This window comes from Chiloscyllium plagiosum, unplaced genomic scaffold (genome assembly GCF_037043375.1).
Source record: "Chiloscyllium plagiosum isolate Xiang-an unplaced genomic scaffold, Cpla_swu_hap1 HiC_scaffold_51, whole genome shotgun sequence".
Lineage (NCBI taxonomy): Eukaryota > Metazoa > Chordata > Chondrichthyes > Orectolobiformes > Hemiscylliidae > Chiloscyllium > Chiloscyllium plagiosum.
This window is the reverse complement of record NW_028270189.1, coordinates 2,215,870-2,240,869: the sequence shown is the minus strand read 5'-3', so window position 1 is coordinate 2,240,869 and position 25,000 is coordinate 2,215,870. Positions and strand designations below refer to the sequence as shown.

The 25,000-nt window shown below is 54.8% G+C and overlaps 1 protein-coding gene across 3 annotated transcripts in view; it reads left to right on the top strand.

The window, feature by feature from the left end:
• The window catches only part of LOC122545274 (IQ motif and SEC7 domain-containing protein 1-like), a 307,064-nt gene that overhangs the window by 125,714 nt on the left and 156,350 nt on the right, over positions 1 to 25,000 (top strand). The window contains exon 1 of one of the 3 annotated variants that reach the window (XM_087985254.1): positions 13,780 to 13,868. The exons of the other annotated variants lie outside the window; for them this stretch is intronic. Within the exon in view, the coding sequence (XP_087841380.1) occupies positions 13,864 to 13,868 (5 nt within the window). The 5' untranslated portion in view covers positions 13,780 to 13,863. Of the gene's footprint in view, positions 1 to 13,779; positions 13,869 to 25,000 lie in introns of those variants that run through there. 3 annotated transcript variants of the gene reach the window in all.

Sequence of the window (25,000 nt, the reverse complement as noted above, 5' to 3'; positions counted from 1 at the left end):
GTGTGAGAGTCTGTGCCTGTGTGTGTGTGTGTGGGTGAATACATGTGTGAGAGTCTGTGCCTCTGTGTGTGTGTGTGTGTGTGTGTGTGGGTGTATACATGTGCGAGAGTCTGTGTCTGTATGTTTGTGGGTGTATACATGTGTGAGAATCTGTGCCTGTGCGTGTGTGTGTGTGTATATGCGCGAGAGTCTGTGCCTGTATGTGTGTGTATATATACATATGCGAGAGTCTGTGCGTGTGTGTGTGTATATACATGTGTGAGAGTCTGTGCCTGTGTATATATATATATATACATGTGCGAGAGTCTGTGCCTGTGTGTATGTATATACATGTGCGAGAGTCTGTGCCTGTGTGTGTGTATATACATGTGTGAGAGTCTGTGCCTGTGTGTGTGTGTGTGTATATACATGTGCGAGAGTCTGTGCCTGTGTGTGTATACATATGTGAGAGTCTGTGCCTATGTACGTGTGTGTGTGTATACATATGCAAGAGTCTGTGCCTGTGTGTATGCATGTGCAAGAGTCTGTGCCTGTGTGTGTATACATGTGTGAGAGTCTGTGCCTGTGTACGTGTGTGTGTATGCATATGCGAGAGTCTGTGCCTGTGTGTGTATAAATGTGTGAGAGTCTGTGCCTCTGTGTGTGTGGGTGTATCCATGTGTGAGAGTCTGTGCCTGTGTGTGTGTGTGTGTGTATACATGTGCGAGAGTCTGTGCCTGTGTGTGTGTGGGTGTGTGTGTGTAGGTGTATACATGTGCAAGAGTCTATGCCTGTGTGTGAGTATATACATGTGTGAGAGTCTGTGCCTGTATGTGTGTGTATACATGTGCGAGAGTCTGTGCCTGTGTGTATACATGTGAGAGACTCTGCCTGTGTGTGTGTGTGTATATACATGTGTGAGAGTCTATGCCTGTGTGTGTATGTACATGGGCGAGAGGCTGTGCCTATGTGTGTGTGTGTGTGTGTCTGTATATAGATGTGCGAGAGTCTTGGCCTGTGTGTCTGTATATGCATGTGCGAGAGTCTGTGCCTGTGTATGTGTGTGTGTGTGCATATGCGAGAGGCTGTTCCTGTGTGTGTGTACATGTGTGAGAGTCTGTGCCTGTGAACGTGTGTGTGTATACATATGCGAGAGTCTGTGCCTGTGTGTGTATATACATGTGTGAGAGTCTGTGCCTGTGCGTGTGTGTGTGGGTGTATACATGTGCGAAAATCTGTGCCTGTGTGTGTGTGTGTGTATACATGTGTGAGGGTCTGTGCCTCTGTGTGTGTGTATACATGTGTGATAGTCTGTGCCTGTGTGTGTGTATACATGTGTGAGAGTCTGTGCCTGTATGTGTGTGTGTGTGTGTATACATGTGTGAGAGTCTGTGCCTGTGTGTGTGTGTATATACATGTGTGAGAGTCTGTGCCTGTGTGTGTGTGTGTGTGTGTGTATACATGTGTGAGAGTCTGTGCCTGTATGTGTGTGTGTGTGTATACATGTGTGAGAGTCTGTGCCTTTGTGGGTGGGTGTGTGTGTATACATGTGTGAGAGTCTGTGCCTGTGTGTGTGTGTGTGTGTGTGTATACATGTGTGAGAGTCTGTGCCTGTGTGTGTGTGGGTGTGTGTGTGTATACATGTGTGAGAGTCTGTGCCTGTGTGTGTGTGGGTGTGTGTATACTTGTGTGAGAGTCTGTGCCTGTGTGTGTGTGTGTATACATGTGCGAGAGTCTGTGCCTGTGTGTGTGTGTACATGTGTGAGAGTCTATGCCTGTGTGTGTGTGTGTATACATGTGTGAGAGTCTGTGTGTGTGTGTGTATACATGTGTGAGAGTCCGTGCCTGTGTGTGTGTGTATACATGTGTGAGAGTCTGTGCCTGTGTGTGTGTCTGTGTGTGTGTATACATGTGTGAGAGTCTGTGCCTGTGTGTGTGTACATGTGTGAGAGTCTGTGCCTGTGTGTGTGTGTGTATACATGTGCGAGAGTCTGTGCCTGTGTGTGTGTGTGTGTGGGTGTATACGTGTGAGAGACTGTGCCAGTGTGTGTGTGTGTATACATGTGTGAGAGTCTGTGCCTGTGTGTGTGTGTGTGTGTGTATACATGTGTGAGAGTCTGTGCCTGTGTGTGTGTGTATACATGTGTGAGAGTCTGTGCCTGTGTGTGTGTGTGTGTATACATGTGTGAGAGTCTGTGCCTGTGTGTGTGTGTGTATACCTGTGCGAGAGTCTGTGCCTGTGTGTGTGTATACATGTGTGAGAGTCTGTGCCTGTGTGTGTGTGTGTGTATACATGTTTGAGAGTCTGTGCCTGTGTGTGTATACATGTGTGAGAGTCTGTGCCTGTGTGTGTGTATACATGTGTGAGAGTCTGTGCCTGTGTGTGTGTGTATACATGTGTGAGAGACTGTGCCTGTGTGTGTGTGTATACATGTGTGAGAGTCTGTGCTTGTGTGTGTGTGTGGGTGTATACGTGTGAGAGTCTGTGCCTGTGTGTTTGTGTGTATACATGTGTGAGAGTCTGTGCGTGTGTGTGTGTGTGTGTATACATGTGTGAGAGTCTGTGCCTGTGTGTGTGTGTGTATACATGTGTGAGAGTCTGTGCCTGTGTGTGTGTGTATACATGTGTGAGAGACTGTGCCTGTGTGTGTGTGTATATACATGTGTGAGAGTCTGTGCCTGTGTGTGTGTGTGTGGGTGTATACGTGTGAGAGTCTGTGCCTGTGTGTGTGTGTATACATGTGTGAGAGTCTGTGCCTGTGTGTGTGTATACATGTGTGAGAGTCTGTGCCTGTGTGTGTGTGTGTCGGTGTATACATGTGTGAGAGTCTGTGCCTGTGTGTGTGTGTGTGTGTGTGTGTGTGTGTATATACATGTGTGAGAGTCTGTGCCTGTGTGTGTGTGTGTATACATGTGTGAGAGTCTGTGCCTGTATGAGTGTGTGTGTGTGTGTATATATACATGTGTGAGAGTCTGTGCCTGTGTGTGTGTGTGTATACATGTGTGAGAGTCTGTGCCTGTGTGTGTGTGTGTGTGTATATACATGTGTGAGAGTCTGTGCGTGTGTGTGTATACATGTGTGAGAGTCTGTGTGTGTGTGTATATATACATGTGTGAGAGTCTGTGCCTGTGTGTGTGTGTATATATACATGTGTGAGAGTCTGTGCCTGTGTGTGTGTGTGTATATATACATGTGTGAGAGTCTGTGCCTGTGTGTGTGTGTATACATGTGTGAGAGTCTGTGCCTGTGTGTGTGTGTATACATGTGTGAGAGTCTGTGTGTGTGTGTGTATACATGTGTGAGAGTCTGTGCCTGTATGAGTGTGTGTGTGTATACATGTGTGAGAGTCTGTGCCTGTGTGTGTGTGTATACATGTGTGAGAGTCTGTGTGTGTGTGTGTATACATGTGTGAGAGTCTGTGCCTGTGTGTGTGTGTATACATGTGTGAGAGTCTGTGTGTGTGTGTGTATACATGTGTGAGAGTCTGTGCCTGTATGAGTGTGTGTGTGTATACATGTGTGAGAGTCTGTGCCTGTGTGTGTGTGTATACATGTGTGAGAGTCTGTGTGTGTGTGTGTATACATGTGTGAGAGTCTGTGCCTGTATGAGTGTGTGTGTGTGTGTGTGATTCGCACTCAGAAGTCACAAACCTTTCTCGACTGTTTGGTCTCCTTTTTTCTCTCCTGCATATCACCCCCTTGGCTGCAGAATGGACGATGATGACGAAACCCATCAATTTTGCTGTCCTGCGTCTGAATGCAGCAGCCCTTCCTCGAGGTAACGTGGGGAAGGTCGCTGTCTTCCCCCATCCACCACCGCCTCCTTTCAGCCTGCCCTTCTCTTACCTCCATCTCCCCACGTCTCCAACCAGGCGATGGCCAAAGACGCACCTCCAGACAGGTGCGCGCACACACACACACACACACACACAGAAGGGGTTGCAGTGAGCAGCTGGAGGAACCAGAAACACTGTTCTCGTCTGACTGTGCATCTGATTGCACGTCCGGTCTCTCTCTCTCGCTCGCTCTCTCTCTCTCCCTCCCTCTGCTCCCCTCGCTCCGTTATTCATCGGACCTCAATGACAAGATGGCCGCTTGGAGTCAGAAGACTTTGATGATTTCTCCCAGGCCAGCGTCGGACTTGTGCAATTAGCGAGCTGGACTGTGGAGTGATCACCCCCTCCTACTCCGAACAGACCTCTCCCCGGTGCCTCACACCTGCCTCTCTGTCAAACTCGGAGTGATCCACCACCCGTTTGGTCTCTCTCTCTCTGTCTGTCTGGAAGATCCCTGTACTGTGGCTCCTCTGCCTGGGAGAGTTTGACTGTCCACCCCCTATAGACCAGCCCATCTTTCTTCAGTGAACATGGAGGGGTGCATGGCACCAGCCCCTTCCCCCATCTGCTGCTTGTATATACCTTTGCAACGTTTCTCCAACACTTTGAATGGAGGGAACCCCATGAGGCAAGTGCTTTCAAACAACGACAGAACTCAGCAGGTCTGCCGGCGTCTGTGGAGAGAGAAGTCGTTTCGAACCCAGTGACTGTTCATCTGAACTGGAAGCATTCGGGAAGGGAAGGTGAGGAGGAGGAGGAGTAAATAGAATTACATGGCGACGGTGCCCCAGAGAAAGAGAGAGGAAAGGAGAGGCAAACCCAGCCTTAGCTGGTGATAAGCTGAGAGGGAGATTTAAAAAGCTGAGCAGGGTGCTAATGAGAGGTGTGAAAGGTTGTGAAACGGGGTTGGCAACAAAACAGGGAGCCAGGTGTGTGTGTGTGCGCGCGGGTGTGCGTGGGTGTGTGTGTGTCTGTGTGTGTATGCCTGTGTGTGTCAGTGTGGGTGTTGGTTTGTGTGTGGGTCTGTGTGTGTGATTCTGTGTGTGTGGGGCTGTGTGTGTGTGAGGGTGTGTGTGTGAGTATGTGTGTCTGTGTGCGTGGGAGTGGGTGAGTGTGTGGGTGTGTCTGTGTGTGGATGTGTGTGTGTGTGTGAGGGTGTGTGTATGTCTGTGTGTGTGGGGGTGAATGTGTGTGTGGGTGTGTCTGTGTGTGTGGGGTGTGTGTGTGTCTGTGGGTGTGTGTGTGTCTGTGTGTGAGGTGTGTGTGTCTGTGTCTGTATGTGTCTGTGTGTGGGTGTGTGTGTAGGTATGGGTGTGTCTGTGTGTGTGGGGTGTGTGTGCGTGTGTGTGTGTGTCTGTATGTGTGAGGGTTTGTGTGTGTGGGTTTGTGTGTGAGTGTGTGAGTCTGTGTGTGTCCGTGTGTGGGTGTGAATGTGTTTGTGTGTCTGTGTGTGTGTGCGTGGGTCTGTGTGTGGATGTGTGTGTGTGAGGATTTGTGTGTGTGGGTGTGTGAGTGTGTGTCTGTGTCTGTGTGTGTGCCTCTGTGTGGGGCTGTGTGTGTGTGAGGTTTTGTGTTTGTGTGGGTGTGTGTGAGTATGTGTGTGTCTGTGTGTGGGGGGGGTTGCGTGTGTGTGAGGGTTTGTGTGTGGGTGTGTGTGAATGTGAGTATGTGTGTGTCTGTGAGTGTGTGTGTGTGTGAGGGTGTGTGTGAGTATTTGTGTGAGGGTGTGTGAATGTGAGTATGTGTGTGTCTGTGCGTGTGTGTGTGTGCGTATGTGTCTGTGTGTGTGAGGGAGTGTGTGTGTGAGTGTGTGTGTCTGTGTGTGTGTCAGTGTGGGTGTGGGTGGGTATGTGTGTATATCCGTGTGTGTGTGTGAGTGTGCGTCTGTGTGTGTGGGTGTGAGTGTGTGTGTGAGGGTGTGTGTGCGTGAGTGTGAGTATGTGTGTGTCTGTGTGTGTGTGTGAGTATGTGTCTGTGTGGGTGTGAGTGTGTGTGTGTGTTTATCTGTGTGTGTGTGTCTGTGTGTGTGTGAGTGTGTATTTGTGTGGGTGTGTGTGTGTATCTGTGTGAGTGAGTGTGTGAGGGTGTGTGTGTGTGTGTCGGGGGAACACGAGGAACTCTGCAGGAGGATGGTCATGCTCTGAGGTTGTTAAGCTCAGCGTCGAGTCCTGCCTGTACCTAGGTGGAAGGTGAGGTGCTGCTCCTGCAGTCTCCAGACACAAACCCTGATGTGGGAACGTGGAAGTGGCAGGCCACTGGAAGGTCAGGGGTTGTCATTCTCCCCCCACCACCGACAGGTGACTGGCTGTAACCAAAGCTGACATTGCTGGAGAAACTCAGCAGAGCTGGCAGCACATGTGTTCTGTACCTGACCCAAAACCTTAACTCTGACATCTCTGTGCAGCTGCTGACAGACCTGCTGAGTTGTTCCAGTCATTTCTGTTTCTCATTTCTAACACCCTCAGTTCTTTCAGGTTTGGATTTGGTTTAGTGGGTCACTGACTGTGTCCCTGGGGCTTGGCACTGTCCTCTTCTATACCACCACCACCCCACCCCCTCCCAACAACGAGGCAGGAGGAGCAGTTGGAGAGAGGAGGAGGTGTCCAACGTGGACCCACAAAGATGGGAGCGCAGGGGGTGTTGGTGTGTGTGTGTCTCTCTGTGTTTCTATATGTGTGTGTGTCAGTGTGTCTGTATGTGTATGTGTATGCAGGTGCGCGTGTGTATGTTTGTGTGCGTGTGTGTGTCTGTGTGTGTGTCTGTGTATGTGTGTGTCTGTGTGCATCTGTGTGTCTGTGTGTGTGTCTGTGCATGTGTGTCAGTGTATATGTGTGAGCCTGTGTGCGTGTGTGTCTGTGTATGCGTGTTTGTATGCATGTGTGTGTCTGTATGTGTGCGTGTCTGTGTGTCCGTGTGTGTCTGTTTGTGTGTGTCAGTGTGTCTGTGTGTGTATGTGCGAGCCTGTGTGTGTGCATGTCTGTGTGTGTCAGTGTGTCTCTATGTGTGTGTGTGTGCACGTGTCTGTGTGTGTCGGTGTGTCGGTGTGTGTCGGTGTGCCTGTGTGTGTGTGCCTGTGTGTGTGTGCGTTTGTCTATGTGTGTGTGCATGTGTCTGTGTGGGTCTGTATGTGTGTGTGCGCATGCGTGTCTGTGTGTGTCGGTGTGCCTCTGTGTGTGTGTGTGTGTGTGTCGGTGTGTGGTGTGTGCATGTCTGTGTGTGTCGGTGTGCCTCTGTGTGTGTGTGTGTGTGTTGTGTGTGCCTATGTGTGTGTGTGCCTGTCTGTGTGTGCGTGTGCCTGTGTGTGTGCGTGCATGTGTCTGTGTGGGTCTGTGTCTGTGTGTGTGTGCGCGCACGTGTCTGTGTGTGTCGGTGTGCCTCTGTATGTGTGTGTGCCTGTGTGCACGCGTGCATGTCTGTGTGTGTCGGTGTGCCTCTGTGTGTGTGTGTGTGTGTGTGTGTGTGTTGTGTGTGCCTCTGTGTGTGTGTGTGTGTGTGCCTGTGTGTGTGTGTCAGTGTGTCTGTGTGTGTCGGTGTGCCTGTGTCTGTGTGGGTCTGTGTGTGTGTGCACGCGCGCGTGTCTGTGTGTGTTGGTGTGCCTGTGTGTGTGTGTGTGTGTGTGTGTGTCTCTTTGTGTGTGTCTGTCTCTCTGTCTGTGTTGAGGGTTGTCTGTGGACCCTCGCCGACCTTCCCACCCCATCCCATTCCCCTCGGAGGCTGGAAACCCTCTCCCCAGAGCCACCACCTTCCCCTGGGCACCTCCACCTCAGCCTGTGTGTGTGTGTGTGTGTGTGTGTGTGTGTGTGTGTGTGTGTGTGTGTGTGTGTGTGTGTGTGTGTGTGTGTGTGTGTGTGTGTGTGTCTGTGTGGGTCTGTGTGTGTGTGCGTGCGTGTCTGTGTGCCTATGTGTGTGCGCGCGCGCGTATCTGTGTGAGTCTGTGTGTGTGTGTGTGCCTGTGTGTGTGGGAGGGGAGGCAGGGTGGGATAGAGAAAGAAAACATGATCAACTGGGTTTTAGACCGAAAATGACATCACACACTTTCTGATCTCAGTTTAAGAAATAACGAGACCATTGCAAAATACCAATGACTGTCTGTCGGCCTGTGTCACAGCCTCGGGACTGTTTGTATAAAAGCTGAACAATAGCAGCTGTGAAATCTGTCCTTTGTGTTATTTCTTACAAACCGATCGTCCGTACCCAGAATGCGTTTATAAACTCCATTGTTGTAAGGGTGGACGATGAAAGTCCAGTGCTCTCCGTTTCTCTGGTTCCTGATGATTAAACGTTATATACATGGTTGCACCTCTCCTCAGTTGTGGCTGTTCTTGTCTGCTTCTGTCCACGTCCTGTCAGCGATATCCATTTCGGCAGAAACGATCGTCCCAGCCCAGTCTGTCTGCATGCTCTCCAAGCCTCACGAGTCACTCCCACTGTGATAGGACACTGAGGGCGATCAGGCCTTCACCCTAGTGACTGGAATCTGGCTGCAGAGGAAGGACACATCAGGGACCTGATGGCCTAGTGGAATTATCGCTGGACAGCCAATCCAGAGACCCAGTCAATGTCCGGGGAACCCAGCTCAAAACCTGCCACAGCAGCTGGTGCAATTTCAGTTCAATAAAAATATCTTGAATTAGGAGTCTAATGATGACCATGATCCATTACCGATTACCGGAAAGACCCATCTGGGTCGCTAATGTCCTTTAGGGAAGGAAACTGCCTTCCTTACCTAGTCTGGCCTACATGTGACTCCAGACCCACAGCAACGTGGTTGGCTCTTAACTGTCCTCTGGGCACTTACGGATGGCAATGAATGCTGCCTGGTCAGTGACACCCTCATCCCGTGAATGAATAAAGAAGACAAAAGCTACAGATTTCCGAATGGCTGAAGGTTTAGAGGGGATAGGGGAAGAGGAGAGGGGCACAAGCTGCTGTGGAGGGCCGACCCTGCACTTTAGCAGCAGGTGAGGCCTGCAGATGCTGGAGAGTCAAAGAGTCAAAACGTGTGTGCTGGGAAAGCACAGAAGGTCAGGCAGCAACCGAGGAGCAGTAGAATCGACATTTTTAGGCAAAAGGCCTTCTTCAGGAATCTGCCTGCACTTTAGTCTCAGTGTCCCTGAGTACAAATGCTCCCTACATCCAGCCGATGTAATCGAGCCCCATTATAGGTGCGATTGGTGACTGGTGGTTGGCGAAGCTATGGGCCCTCTCGTGATTGTTTGGTAACTGGTACAGCCCAGTCATGCCTGGCATTCGGGGTAGGGGAAGGGCACGGGGATCACGGCTGGTCAGGCAAGGTTCGCGCTCTTGCCTCAGCTCAGTTTGCCAGTCGGCCAACCCTTTCCTCCTCAGCTAATGTGGCGGCGAGACCCCTGAGACCTGGCAGTCTTGCATTCTGTTCTGACACAAGCTTCAACCCTTGTGTCCTCAATGCCCAGGGGACCAGCGCAATTGCTGACTGCGAAACTTTAACGTCTCAGGCCTTGGAATCCAAAGTTGCCATCTCTGATGATTTGGGGGGCAAGCTGGAGTGAGGAGGGGGCTGGTGATTGTATCAGGGCAGAGGAGAGCTCCCCCACCAACATGCATTGGGTCTTGAGAAAATGTAGCAAGTGCTTCATAAGGAGGGCGAGAAATATTGCACTTTGGGCAGGGAGTCAACTTTTCCACAGTGAAGTGGGAGGGAAGAGTCTCAAGGGAGCAGCAGAGGAGAGACATCCGGGGCTGCTGAGTGAGTAGATCAAACACAGAGGAATGGGACTAAACTCCTGTATCCCTCTGGGAATACTGCACGCTGTCCCAGTCTCCACATCTCACTGGGGAATACAGCACAGACTCCTCTTTCCTGTATCCCTCTGGGAATACTGCCCGCTGTCCCAGTCTCCACATCTCACTGGGGAATACTGCACGGACTCCTCTTTCTTGTATCCCTCTGGGAATACTGCACACTGTCCCAGTCTCCACATCTCACTGGGGAATACAGCACAGACTCCTCTTTCCTGTATCCCTCTGGGAATACTGCACACTATTCCAGTCTCCACATAGAACATAGAACAGTACAGCACAGAACAGGCCCTTCAGCCCACGATGTGCCGACCATTGATCCTCATGTGTGCACCCTCAAATGTCTGTGACCATATGTATGTCGAGGAGTCTCTTAAATATCCCCAACGACCTTGCTTCCACAACTGCTGCTGGCAATGCATTCCATGCTCTCACAACTCTCTGTGTAAAGATCCCACCTCTGACATCCCCTCTATACTTTCCTCCAATCAGCTTCAAACTATGACCCCTCATGTTAGTCATTTCTGCCGTGGGAAATAGTCTCTGGCTATCGACTCTATCTATGCCTCTCACTATCTTGTTTACCTCAATTAGGTCCCCTCTCCTCCTCCTTTTCTCCAATGAAAAAAGTCCGAGCTCAGTCAACCTCTTCTCATAAGATAAGCCCTCCAGTCCAGGCAGCATCCTGGTAAACCTCCTCTGAACCCTCTCCAAAGCATCCACATCTTTCTTATAATAGGGCGACCAGAACTGGATGCAGTTCCACATCTCACTGGGGAATATTGTGCTCAGTTACAGTCACTGTATCCCACTGGGAATTGTGCACACTGTCCTGGTCTCCACACCCCTGTGTAGTTACTGTCTCTGTATCCCACTCGGAATACCCTGTGTAGTTATTGCCTCTGCATCCCACTGGGAATACTGTGTATTGTTACTGTCTCCATATCCCACTGGAAATATATACAGTTACTGTCTCTGGAACCCATTGGGAATACTGCACAGTTACTGTTTCCATATCCCATTTGCAATACTGTGCACAGTTACTGGCTCCCCTCTTTCCGGGAATACCGTGCACAGTGTTACATCCAGATTCCAGGCACATTCCCCAATTACATGTTATGGTTGTAGCCATGAATTATTAAGTTCCTGGGTGAGGAGGGATGGACGGACTCCCTATCTTAATGAACTCACCCCACAGCTGCTTAAAACAAGACTAATTCTGAAAGGGTCCCTACCCTACTGGATACCTTTCTCCTGGTCTACATCAATGTGTGTTTTAAAAAAGAGTCAATTTTACCAGATTTTCTTGAATTAACAAAAAAGAGTGAGTTTATTGATTAATAAGTACGCAAGAAATTAGTCACATAGCAGAAACTCGTGTGAAGAAAGACATAAGTCCCAAAAGGTGAAAGTTAAATACTGATATAAGAGTCAGACTCTGACTTCTTCACAAGGGCAGACAGTAGAACATTGGGCTTTTGCACTGAAAGTTACCAGTAGCACTGGTGTTTGTATTTGAACAGGAGGCTTTACACTCCTTCGTTTTACCGATTGGCAGAAATTCTGTCGTCTGATTCATTTCAACGATAATTGATATGCAGTGTTCACTGTGACAGACGGTCTGTCTGTTGTCCTGCATCCTTTTTGCAGGATTTGGAGTGGTAACTTTTTCTTAACCTGCAATGCAGGGACTTCCAGGTGATCATTCTTCTTACAGCACACAAGCCCAGGATAGGACAGTGTTATTGTATGTACAGTCCACGACAAATTGGTTAGATTCTAGTCAGTAATTCATAACCATGGAGCTGTTATTCTATTTATAAACCCACTCCGAACACCTTGATTAACTATCAGTATGCAACTTATTCCCAAATACTGGTCATTCCATATACAAACCATCCAAACCCCTGGATTAGATTCCAGTCTGTAACTCCCTCCCGGGTATCTGTTATTCTGTATATAACCCACCCCGAACCCCTCGATTAGATTCCAGTCTGTAACTCCCTCCCGGGTATCTGTTATTCTGTATATAACCCACCCCGAACCCCTCGATTAGATTCCAGTCTGTAACTCCCTCCTGGGGTATCTGTTATTCTGTATATAAACCACCCAAACCCCTCGATTAGATTCCAGTATGTAACTCCCTCCTGGGTGTCTGTTATTCTATATATGAACCCCTCGATTAGATTCCAGTCTGTAACTCCCCCCCCGGGGTATCTGTTATTCTGTATATAAACCACCCCGAGCCCCTCGATTAGATTCCAGTCTGTAACTCCCTCCCGGGTATCTGTTATTCTGTATATAAACCACCCCGAACCCCTCGATTAGATTCCAGTCTGTAACTCCCTCCCGGGTATCTGTTATTCTGTATATAAACTCCCCCCGAACCCCTCGATTAGATTCCAGTCTGTAACTCCCTCCCGGGTATCTGTTATTCTGTATATAAACCACCCCGAACCGCTCGATTAGATTCCAGTCTGTAACTCCCTCCCGGGGTATCTGTTATTCCGTACATAAACCATCCTGAACCCCTCGATTAGATTCCAGTCTGTAACTCCCACCCGGGTATCTATTATTCTGTATATAAACCACCCCGAACCCCTCGATTAGATTCCAGTCTGTAACTCCCTCCCGGGGTATCTGTTATTCTGTATATAAACCAGCCCAAACCCCTCGATTAGATTCCAGTCTGTAACTCCCTCCCGGGGTATCTGTTATTCTGTATATAAACCAGCCCAAACCCCTCGATTGGATTCCAGTCTGTAACTCCCTCCCGGGTATCTGTTATTCTGTATATAAACCAGCCCGAACCCCTCGATTAGATTCCAGTCTGTAACTCCCTCCCAGGCATCTGTAATTCTGTATATAAACCACCCCGAACCCCTCGATTAGATTCAGTCTGTAACTCCCTCCCGGGATATCTGTTATTCTGTATATAAACCACCCCGAACCCCTCGATTAGATTCCAGTCTGTAACTCCCTCCCGGGTATCTGTTATTCTGTATATAAACCTCCCCACCCCGAACTCCTCGATTAGATTCCAGTCTGTAACTCCCTCCCGGGTATCTGTTATTCTGTATATAAACCAGCCCGAACCCCTCGATTAGATTCCAGTCTGTAACTCCCTCCCGGGTATCTGTTATTCTGTATATAAACCAGCCCAAACCCCTCGATTAGATTCCAGTCTGTAACTCCCTCCCAGGCATCTGTAATTCTGTATATAAACCTCCCCGAACCCCTCGATTAGATTCCAGTCTGTAACTCCCTCCCGGGTATCTGTTATTCTGTATATAAACCCCACCCCGAACCCCTCGATTAGATTCCAGTCTGTAACTCCCTCCCGGGTATCTGTTATTCTGTATATAAACCTCCCCACCCCGAACTCCTCGATTAGATTCCAGTCTGTAACTCCCTCCCGGGGTATCTGTTATTCTGTATATAAACCTCCCCACCACGAACTCCTCGATTAGATTCCATCTGTAACTCCCTCCCGGGTATCTGTTATTCTGTATATAAATCATCCCGAACCCTCAGCACTGACCCTCCAACAGTGTGGCACCTCCTCAGCCATGACCCTCTGGCAGTGCCCACTCATTCTGCGCTGATCCTCCAACTGTGCCAACTCCGTCAGCACTGACCCTCTGAAAATACCTGCTCTTCTCAGCACTGACCCTCTAAAAGTGCCCGCTCCCTCAGCACTGATCGTCCGACAGCGCCCACTCCCTCAGCATTGACCCTCTGAAAGTGCCCGCTCCCTCAGCACTGACCCTCCAACAGTGCGGCACTCCTTCAGCACTGATCCTCCGACAGTGCCCACTCCCTCAGCATTGACCCTCCGACAGTGCCCACTCCCTCAGCACTGACCCTCCGACGGTGCCCTCTCCCTCAGCACTGACCCTCCGACAGTGCCCACTCCCTCAGCACTGTCCCTCTGACAGTGCCCACTCCCTCAGCACTGACCCTCCGACCGTGCCTCTCCCTCAGCACTGACCCTCCGACAGTGCCCACTCCCTCAGCACTGACCCTCCGACAATGCAGCATTGCAGCTTTCCCTCCCCTGGGCTCCTTATTTGGAACCACACAGACAGGAAATTCCAGAGTGCTGGCTCCAATCTATTCCCAGCAGGCAGTTCCTGTTTGTCCCACACAAACGGATTTGCTACTGATCGATGTTCTGTCCTGCCATACCATCCTGTACTCCCACAGCGAGCTGTTGACAGCCTCAGTGCTGACCGTAGATGTGAAGGCAAAACTCTGTGAGAGAACCATGAGGTGAGTCGATCGACAGTTAACAAAACAGCAACCCTACTACCTCCCTGCAAGAAATTCCAGAGGCTGGGAATCCTGCAGCGAGTAACTCCCCTCCTGACTCTCCCCCTAAAGCCCTGTCCCACCATCGGGGACAGAGGCTGGGAATCCTGCAGCGAGTAACTCCCCTCCTGACTCTCCCACCATCGGGTCAGAGGCTGGGAATCCTGCAGCGAGTAACTCCCCTCCTGACTCTCCCCCCATCGGGTCAGAGGCTGGGAATCCTGCAGCGGGTAACTCCCCTCCTGACTCTCCCCCCCATCGGGTCAGAGGCTGGGAATCCTGCAGCGGGTAACTCCCCTCCTGACTGTCCCCCCAAAGCTCTGTCCTACCATCGACAAGGCACAAGTCAGGAGGGTGAAGGAATACGCCCCATTTGCCCTGGACGGGGGCAGCTCCAACAAAACTCGAAAAGCTCAACACAGTCCAGGGACAGAGCAACCCCACCCCCCCACACACTATCGACACACTGACCCCCACCTTCAACACTCACTCCCTCCACCCCCCCACACTCGATCGACACACTGACCCCCACCTCCAACACTCACTCCCTCCTCCCCCACACTCGATCGACACACTGACCCCCACCTTCAACACTCACTCCCTCCACCCCCCCCACACTCGATCGACACACTGACCCCCACCTTCAACACTCACTCCCTCCACCCCCCCACACTCGATCGACACACTGACCCCCACCTCCAACACTCACTCCCTCCTCCCCCACACTCGATCCACACACTGACCCCCACCTTCAACACTCACTCCCTCCACCCCCCCCACACTCGATCGACACACTGACCCCCACCTTCAACACTCACTCCCTCCCCCACACACTCGATCGACACACTGACCCCCACCTTCAACACTCACTCCCTCCACCCCCCACACTCGATCGACACACTGACCCCCACCTTCAACACTCACTCCCTCCACCCCCCCACACTCGATCGACACACTGACCCCCACCTTCAACACTCACTCCCTCCCCCTCCCACACTCGATCGACGCACTGACCCCCACCTTCAACACTCACTCCCTCCACCCCCCACACTCGATCGACACACTGACCCCCACCTTCAACACTCACTCCCTCCACCCCCCCACACTCGATCGACACACTGACCCCCACCTTCAACACTCACTCCCTCCACACTCCCCACACTCGATCGACACACTGACCCCCACCTTCAACACTCGCTCCCACCACCCCCCCACACTCGATCGACACACTGACCCCCACCTTCAACACTCACTACCTCCACCCCCCCACACTCGATCGACACACTGACCCCCACCTTCAACACACACTCCCTCCACCCCCACACTCGATCGACACACTGACCCCCACCTTCAACACTCACTCCCTCCACCCCTCCCACACTCGATCGACACACTGACCCCCACCTTCAACACACACTCCCTCCACCCCCCCACACTCGATCGACACACTGACCCCCACCTTCAACACTCACTCCCTCCACCCCCCCACACTCGATCGACATACTGACCCCCACCTTCAACACTCACTCCCTCCACCCCCCCACACTCGTTCGACACACTGACACCCACCTTCAACACTCACTCCCTCCCCCCCCCCCACACTCGATCGACACACTGACCCCCACCTTCAACACTCACTCCCTCCCCCCCACACTCGATCGACACACTGACCCCCACCTTCAACACTCACTCCCTCCACCCCCCACACTCGATCGACACACTGACCCCCACCTTCAACACTCACTCCCTCCACCCCCCCACACTCGATCGACACACTGACCCCCACCTTCAACACTCACTCCCTCCACCCCCCCACACTCGATCAACGCACTGACCCCCACCTTCAACACTCACTCCCTCCACCCCCCAACACTCGATCGACGCACTGACCCCCACCTTCAACACTCACTCCCTCCACCCCCCCACACTCGATCGACGCACTGAGCCCCACCTTCAACACTCACTCCCTCCACCCCCCCACACTCGATCGACGCACTGACCCCCACCTTCAACACTCACTCCCTCCCCCCCCACACTCGATCGACACACTGACCCCACCTTCAACACTCACTCCCTCCACCCCCCCACACTCGATCGACACACTGACCCCCACCTTCAACACTCACTCCCTCCACCCTCCCACACTCGATCGACACACTGACCCCCACCTTCAACACTCACTCCCTCCACCCCCCACACACTCGATCGACACACTGACCCCCACCTTCAACACTCACTCCCTCCACCCCCCCACACTCGATCGACACACTGACCCCCACCTTCAACACTCACTCCCACCACCCCCCCACACTCGATCGACACACTTACCCCCACCTTCAACACTCACTCCCTCCACCCCCCCACACTCGATCGACACACTGATCCCCACCTCCAACACTCACTCCCTCCTCCCCCACACTCGATCGACACACTGACCCCCACCTTCAACACTCACTCCCTCCACCCCCCCACACTCGATCGACACACTGACCCCCACCTTCAACACTCACTCCCTCCACCCCCCCCACACTCGATCGAGACACTGACCCCCACCTTCAACACTCACTCCCTCCACCCCCCCACACTCGATCGACACACTTACCCCCACCTTCAACACTCACTCCCTCCACCCCCCCACACTCGATCGACACACTGATCCCCACCTTCAACACTCACTCTCTCCCCCCCACACTCGATCGACACACTGACCCCCACCTTCAACACTCACTCCCTCCACCCCACCACACTCGATCGACACACTGACCCCCACCTTCAACACTCACTCCCTCCACCCCCCCCACACTCGATCGAGACACTGACCCCCACCTTCAACACTCACTCCCTCCCCCCCACACTCGATCGACACACTGACCCCCACCTTCAACACTCACTCCCTCCACCCCCCCACACTCGATCGACACACTGACCCCCACCTTCAACACTCACTCCCTCCACCCCCCCACACTCGATCGACACACTGACCCCCACCTTCAACACTCACTCCCTCCACCCCCCCACACTCGATCGACACACTGATCCCCACCTCCAACACTCACTCCCTCCTCCCCCACACTCGATCGACACACTGACCCCCACCTTCAACACTCACTCCCTCCACCCCCCCACACTCGATCGACACACTGACCCCCACCTTCAACACTCACTCCCTCCACCCCCCCCACACTCGATCGAGACACTGACCCCCACCTTCAACACTCACTCCCTCCCCCCCACACTCGATCGACACACTGACCCCCACCTTCAACACTCACTCCCTCCACCCCCCCACACTCGATCGACACACTGACCCCCACCTTCAACACTCACTCCCTCCACCCCCCCACACTTGATCGACACACTGACCCCCACCTTCAACACTCCCTCCCTCCACCCCCCGACACTCGATCGACACACTGACCCCCACCTTCAACACTCACTCCCTCCACCCCCCCACACTTGATCGACACACTGACCCCCACCTTCAACACTCACTCCCTCCACCCACCCACACGCGATCGACACACTGACCCCCACCTTCAACACTCCCTCCCTCCACCCACCCCACACTCGATCGACACACTGACCCCCACCTTCAACACTCACTCCCTCCCCCCCCCCACACTCGATCGACGCACTGACCCCCACATTCAACACTCACTCCCTCCCCCCCCACACTCGATCGACAAACTGACCCCCTCTTCAACACTCACTCCCTCCACCCCCCCACACTCGATCGACACACTGACCCCCACCTTCAACACTCACTCCCTCCACCCCCCACACTCGATCGACACACTGACCCCCACCTTCAACACTCACTCCCTCCACCCCCCCACACTCGATCGACACACTGACCCCCACCTTCAACACTCACTCCCTCCACCCCCCCACACTCGATCGACGCACTGACCCCCACCTTCAACACTCACTCCCTCCCCCCCCACACTCGATCGACACACTGACCCCCTCTTCAACACTCACTCCCTCCACCCCCCCACACTCGATCGACACACTGACCCCCACCTTTAACACTCACTCCCTCCACCCCCCCACACTCGATCGACACACTGACCCCCACCTCCAACACTCACTCCCTCCTCCCCCACACTCGATCGACACACTGACCCCCACCTTCAACACTCACTCCCTCCACCCCCCCACACTCGATCGACACACTGACCCCCACCTTCAACACTCACTCCCTCCAACCCCCCACACTCGATCGACACACTGACCCCCACCTTCAACACTCACTCCCTCCACCCCCCCCACACTCGATCGACACACTGACCCCCACCTTCAACACTCACTCCCTCCACCTCCCCCGCACTCGATCGACACACTGACCCCCACCTTCAACACTCACTCCCTCCACACCCCCACACTCGATCGACACACTGACCCCCACCTTCAACACTAACTCCCTCCACCCCCCCACACTCGATCGACACACTGACCCCCACCTTCAACACTCACTCCCTCCACCCCCCCACACTCGATCGACACACTGACCCCCACCTTCAACACTAACTCCCGCCACCCCCCCACACTCGATCGACACACTGACCCCCACTTTCAACACTCACTCCCTCCACCCCCCCACACTCGATCGACACACTGACCCCCACCTTCAACACTCTCACCCTACCCCCCACTCTTGATCGACCCACTGACCCCCACTTTCAACACTAACTCCCTCCACCCCCCCACACTCGATCGACACACTGACCCCCACCTTCAACACTCACTCTCTCCACCCCCCCACACTCGATCGACACACTGACCCCCACCTTCAACACTAACTCCCTCCACCCCCCCCACACTCGATCGACACACTGACCCCCACCTTCAACACTCACTCTCTCCACCCCACCACACTCGATCGACTCACTGACCCCCACCTTCAACACTCACTCCCTCCCCCTCCCACACTCGATCAACACACTGACCCCCACCTTCAACACTAACTTCCTCCACCCCCCCACACTCGATCGACACACTGACCCCCACCTTCAACACTCACACCCTCCCCCCCACACTCGATCGACACACTGACCCCCACCTTCAACACTCACGCCCTCCACCCCCCACACTCGACCGACACACTGAACCCCACCTTCAACACTCACACCCTCCCCCCCCCACACTCGATCGACACACTGACCCCCACCTTCAACACTCACTCCCTCCACCCCCCCCACACTCGATCGACACACTGACCTCCACCTTCAACACTCTCTCCCTGCAACACCCCCACACTCGATCGACACACTGACCCCCACCTTCAACACTCACTCCCTCCATCCCCCACACTCGATCGACGCACTGACCCCCACCTTCAACACTCACTCCCTCCACACCCCCCACACTCGATCGACACACTGACCCCCACCTTCAACACTCACTCCCTCTAAACCCCCCACACTCGATCGACACACTGGCCCCCACCTTCAACACTCACTCCCTCCACCCCCCCACACTCGATCGACACACTGACCCCCACCTTCAACACTCACTCCCTCCACCCCCCCACACTCGATCGACACACTGACCCCCACCTTCAACACTCACTCCCTCCACCCCCCCCACACTCAATCGACACACTGACCCCCACCTTCAACACTCACTCCCTCCACCCCCCCACACTCGATCGACACACTGACCCCCACCTTCAACACTCACTCCCTCCACACCCCCCACACTCGATCGACACACTGACCCCCACCTTCAACACTCACTCCCTCTAAACCCCCCACACTCGATCGACACACTGGCCCCCACCTTCAACACTCACTCCCTCTAAACCCCCCACACTCGATCGACGCACTGACCCCCACCTTCAACACTCACTCCCTCCACCCCCCCACACTCGATCGACACACTGACCCCCACCTTCAACACTCACTCCCTCCATCCCCCCCCACACTCGATCGACACACTGACCCCCACCTTCAACACTCACTCCCTCCACCCCCCCACACTCGATCGACACACTGACCCCCACCTTCAACAGTCACTCTCTCCACCCCCCCCACACTCGATCAGCACACTGACCCCCACCTTCAACACTCACTCCCTCCACCCCCCCACACTCGATCAACACACTGACCCCCACCTTCAACACTCACTCTCTCCACCCCCCCACACTCGATCAACACACTGACCCCCACCTTCAACACTCACTCCCTCCACACCCACACACTCGATCAACACACTGACCCCCACCTTCAACACTCACTCTCTCCACCCCCCCACACTCGATCAACACACTGACACCCACCTTCAACACTCACTCTCTTCACCCCCCCCACACTCAATCAACACACTGACCCCCACCTTCAACACTCACTCCCTCTAAACCCCCCACACTCGATCGACACACTGGCCCCCACCTTCAACACTCACTCCCTCTAAACCCCCCACACTCGATCGACGCACTGACCCCCACCTTCAACACTCACTCCCTCCACCCCCCCACACTCGATCGACACACTGACCCCCACCTTCAACACTCACTCCCTCCATCCCCCCCCACACTCGATCGACACACTGACCCCCACCTTCAACACTCACTCCCTCCACCCCCCCACACTCGATCGACACACTGACCCCCACCTTCAACAGTCACTCTCTCCACCCCCCCCACACTCGATCAGCACACTGACCCCCACCTTCAACACTCACTCCCTCCACCCCCCCACACTCGATCAACACACTGACCCCCACCTTCAACACTCACTCTCTCCACCCCCCCACACTCGATCAACACACTGACCCCCACCTTCAACACTCACTCCCTCCACACCCACACACTCGATCAACACACTGACCCCCACCTTCAACACTCACTCTCTCCACCCCCCCACACTCGATCAACACACTGACACCCACCTTCAACACTCACTCCCTCCACCCCCCCACACTCGATCGACACACTGACCCCCACATTCAACACTAACTCCCTCCACCCCCCACACTCGATCGACACACTGACCCCCACCTTCAACACTCACTCTCTCCACCCCACCACACTCGATCGACACACTGACCCCCACCTTCAACACTCACTCCCTCCCCCTCCCACACTCGATCAACACACTGACCCCCACCTTCAACACTCACTCCCTCCACACCCCCCCACTCGATCGATACACTGACCCCCACCTTCAACACTAACTCCCTCCACCCCCCACACTCGACCGACACACTGACCCCCACCTTCAACACTAACTTCCTCCACCCCCCCACACTCGATCGACACACTGACCCCCACCTTCAACACTCACACCCTCCCCCCCACACTCGATCGACACACTGACCCCCACCTTCAACACTCACGCCCTCCACCTCCCACACTCGACCGACACACTGAACCCCACCTTCAACACTCACACCCTCCCCCACCCCACACTCGATCGACACACTGACCCCCACCTTCAACACTCACTCCCTCCACCCCCCCCACACTCGATCGACACACTGACCTCCACCTTCAACACTCTCTCCCTCCAACACCCCCACACTCGATCGACACACTGACCCCCACCTTCAACACTCACTCCCTCCATCCCCCACACTCGATCGACGCACTGACCCCCACCTTCAACACTCACTCCCTCCACCCCCCCCCACACTCGATCGACACACTGCCCCCCACCTTCAACACTCAGTCCCTCCCCCCCCACACTCGATCGACACACTGACCCCCACCTTCAACACTCACTCCCTCCACCCACCCCACACTCGATCGACACACTGACCCCCACCTTCAACACTCACTCCCTCCACACCCACACCTTTGATCGACACACTGACCCCCACCTTCAACACTCAGTCCCTCCCCCCCCACACTCGATCGACACACTGACCCCCACCTTCAACACTCACTCCCTCCACCCACCCCACACTCGATCGACACACTGACCCCCACCTTCAACACTCACTCCCTCCACACCCACACCTTTGATCGACACACTGACCCCCACCTTCAACACTCACTCCCTCCACACCCCCACACTTGATCGACACACTGACCCCCACCTTCAACACTCACTCCCTCCACCCCCCCACACTCGATCGACACACTGACCCCCACCTTCAACACTCACTCCCTCCACCCCCCCACACTCGATCGACACACTGACCCCCACCTTCAACACTCACTCCCTCCACACCCCCACACTCGATCGACACACTGACCCCCACCTTCAACACTCACTCCCTCCACCCCCCCACACTCGATCGACACACTGACCCCCACCTTCAACACTCACTCCCTCCACCCTCCCACACTCGATCGACACACTGACCCCCACCTTCAACACTCACTCCCTCCACCCCCCCACACTCGATCAGCACACTGACCCCCACCTTCAACACTCACTCCCTCCACCCCCCCACACTCGATCAACACACTGACCCCCACCTTCAACACTCACTCTCTCCACACCCCACACTCGATCAACACACTGACCCCCACCTTCAACACTCACTCTCTCCACCCCCCCCACACTCGATCAACACACTGACCCCCACCTTCAACACTCACTCTCTCCACCCCCCCACACCCGATCGACACCCTGACCCCCACCTTCAACACTCACTCCCTACACCCCCCCCACACTCGATCGACACACTGACCCCCACCTTCAACACTCACTCCCTCCACCCCCCCACACTCGATCGACACACTGACCCCCACCTTCAACACTCACTCCCTACACCCCCCACACACTCGATCGACACACTGACCCCCACCTTCAACACTCACTCCCTCCACCCCCCACACTCGATCGACACACTGACCCCCACCTTCAACACTCACTCCCTCCACCCCCCCACACTCGATCGACACACTGACCCCCACCTCCAACACTCACTCCCTCCATCCCCCCACACTCGATCGACACACTGACCCCCACCTCCAACACTCACTCCCTCCACCCCCCCACACTCGATCGACACACTGACCCCCACCTTCAACACTCACTCCCTACACCCCCCACACACTCGATCGACACACTGACCCCCACCTTCAACACTCACTCCCTCCACCCCCCCACACTCGATCGACACACTGACCCCCACCTTCAACACTAACTCCCGCCACCCCCCCACACTCGATCGACACACTGACCCCCACCTTCAACACTCACTCCCTCCAACACCAATGCAGCAGTGTGTACCTTCTACAAGACACCCTTTGACACCACTTCCCAAACCCACCATCTTTACAGTCAGAGCGTCAGTGCTGAGGGAGAGCCACACTGTCGGAGGGTCAGTGCTGAGGGAGTGGGCACTGTCGGAGGGTCAGTGCTGAGGGAGTGGGCACTGTCGGAGGGTCAGTGCTGAGGGAGTGCCGCACTGTCGGAGGGTCAGTGCTGAGGGAGTGGGCACTGTCAGAGGGTCAGTGCTGAGGGAGTGCCACACTGTCAGAGGGTCAGTGCTGAGGGAGTGGGCACTGTCGGAGGGTCAGTGCTGAGGGGGGTGGGCACTGTCAGAGGGTCAGTGCTGAGGGAGTGCTGCACTGTCGGAGGGTCAGTGCTGAGGGAGTGGGCACTGTCAGAGGGTCAGTGCTGAGGGAGTGGGCACTGTCGGAGGGTCAGTGCTGAGGGAGTGCCGCACTGTCGGAGGGTCAGTGCTGAGGGAGTGCCGCACTGTCAGAGGGTCAGTGCTGAGGGAGTGGGCACTGTCGGAGGGTCAGTGCTGAGGGAGTGCCACACTGTCAGAGTGTCAGTGCTGAGGGAGTGGGCACTGTCAGAGGGTCAGTGCTGAGGGGGTGGGCACTGTCAGAGGGTCAGTGCTGAGGGAGTGGGCACTGTCAGAGGGTCAGTGCTGAGGGAGTGGGCACTGTCAGAGGGTCAGTGCTGAGGGGGTGCCGCACTGTCGGAGGGTCAGTGCTGAGGGGGTGCCGCACTGTCGGAGGGTCAGTGCTGAGGGAGTGCCGCACTGTCGGAGGGTCAGTGCTGAGGGAGTGCCGCACTGTCGGAGGGTCAGTGCTGAGGGAGCGCCGCACTGTCGGAGGGTCAGTGCTGAGGGGGTGCCGCACTGTCGGAGGGTCAGTGCTGAGGGGGTGATGCACTGTCGGAGGGTCAGTGCTGTGGGGGTGCCGCTCTGTCGGAGGGTCAGTGCTGAGGGGGTGCCGCACTGTCGGAGGGTCAGTGCTGAGGGGGTGCCGCACTGTCGGAGGGTCAGTGCTGAGGGGGTGATGCACTGTCGGACTGTCAGTGCTGAGGGAGTGCCGCACTGTCGGAGGGTCAGTGCTGAGGGGGTGCCGCACTGTCGGAGGGTCAGTGCTGAGGGGGTGCCGCACTGTCGGAGGGTCAGTGCTGAGGGAGTGCCGCACTGTCGGAGGGTCAGTGCTGAGGGGGTGATGCACTGTCGGACTGTCAGTGCTGAGGGAGTGCCGCACTGTCGGACTGTCAGTGCTGAGGGGGTGCCGCACTGTCGGAGGGTCAGTGCTGAGGGGGTGATGCACTGTCGGAGGGTCAGTGCTGAGGGGGTGCCGCACTGTCGGAGGGTCAGTGCTGAGGGGGTGATGCACTGTCGGACTGTCAGTGCTGAGGGAGTGCCGCACTGTCGGAGGGTCAGTGCTGAGGGGGTGCCGCACTGTCGGAGGGTCAGTGCTGAGGGAGTGCCGCACTGTCAGAGGGTCAGTGCTGAGGGAGGGGGCACTGTCGGAGGGTCAGTGCTGAGTGAGCGGGCACTGTCAGAGGGTCAGTGCTGAGGGAGTGGGCACTGTCGGAGGGTCAGTGCTGAGGGGGTGCCGCACTGTCGGAGGGTCAGTGCTGAGGGAGTGCCGCACTGTCGGAGGGTCAGTGCTGAGGGAGTGCCGCACTGTCGGAGGGTCAGTGCTGAGGGGGTGCCGCACTGTCGGAGGTGTGGTATTTCAGGAAGAGATTCGATATTGTTGTTTGGCTGCTATCGAAAGGTGAGTGGGAAATAGATGCAATGGGTCCTCCTCCTTGTCCTGGGTCCCGTAATTATCACATCAACCAACATCACTCAAAAAAAAGAGCTGGTTTGTTCTTGTAGTGTGTGTCTGTTGGGATCTTGCTGTGTATCAATTGGACATTGACTGTGTTCTCACGGTG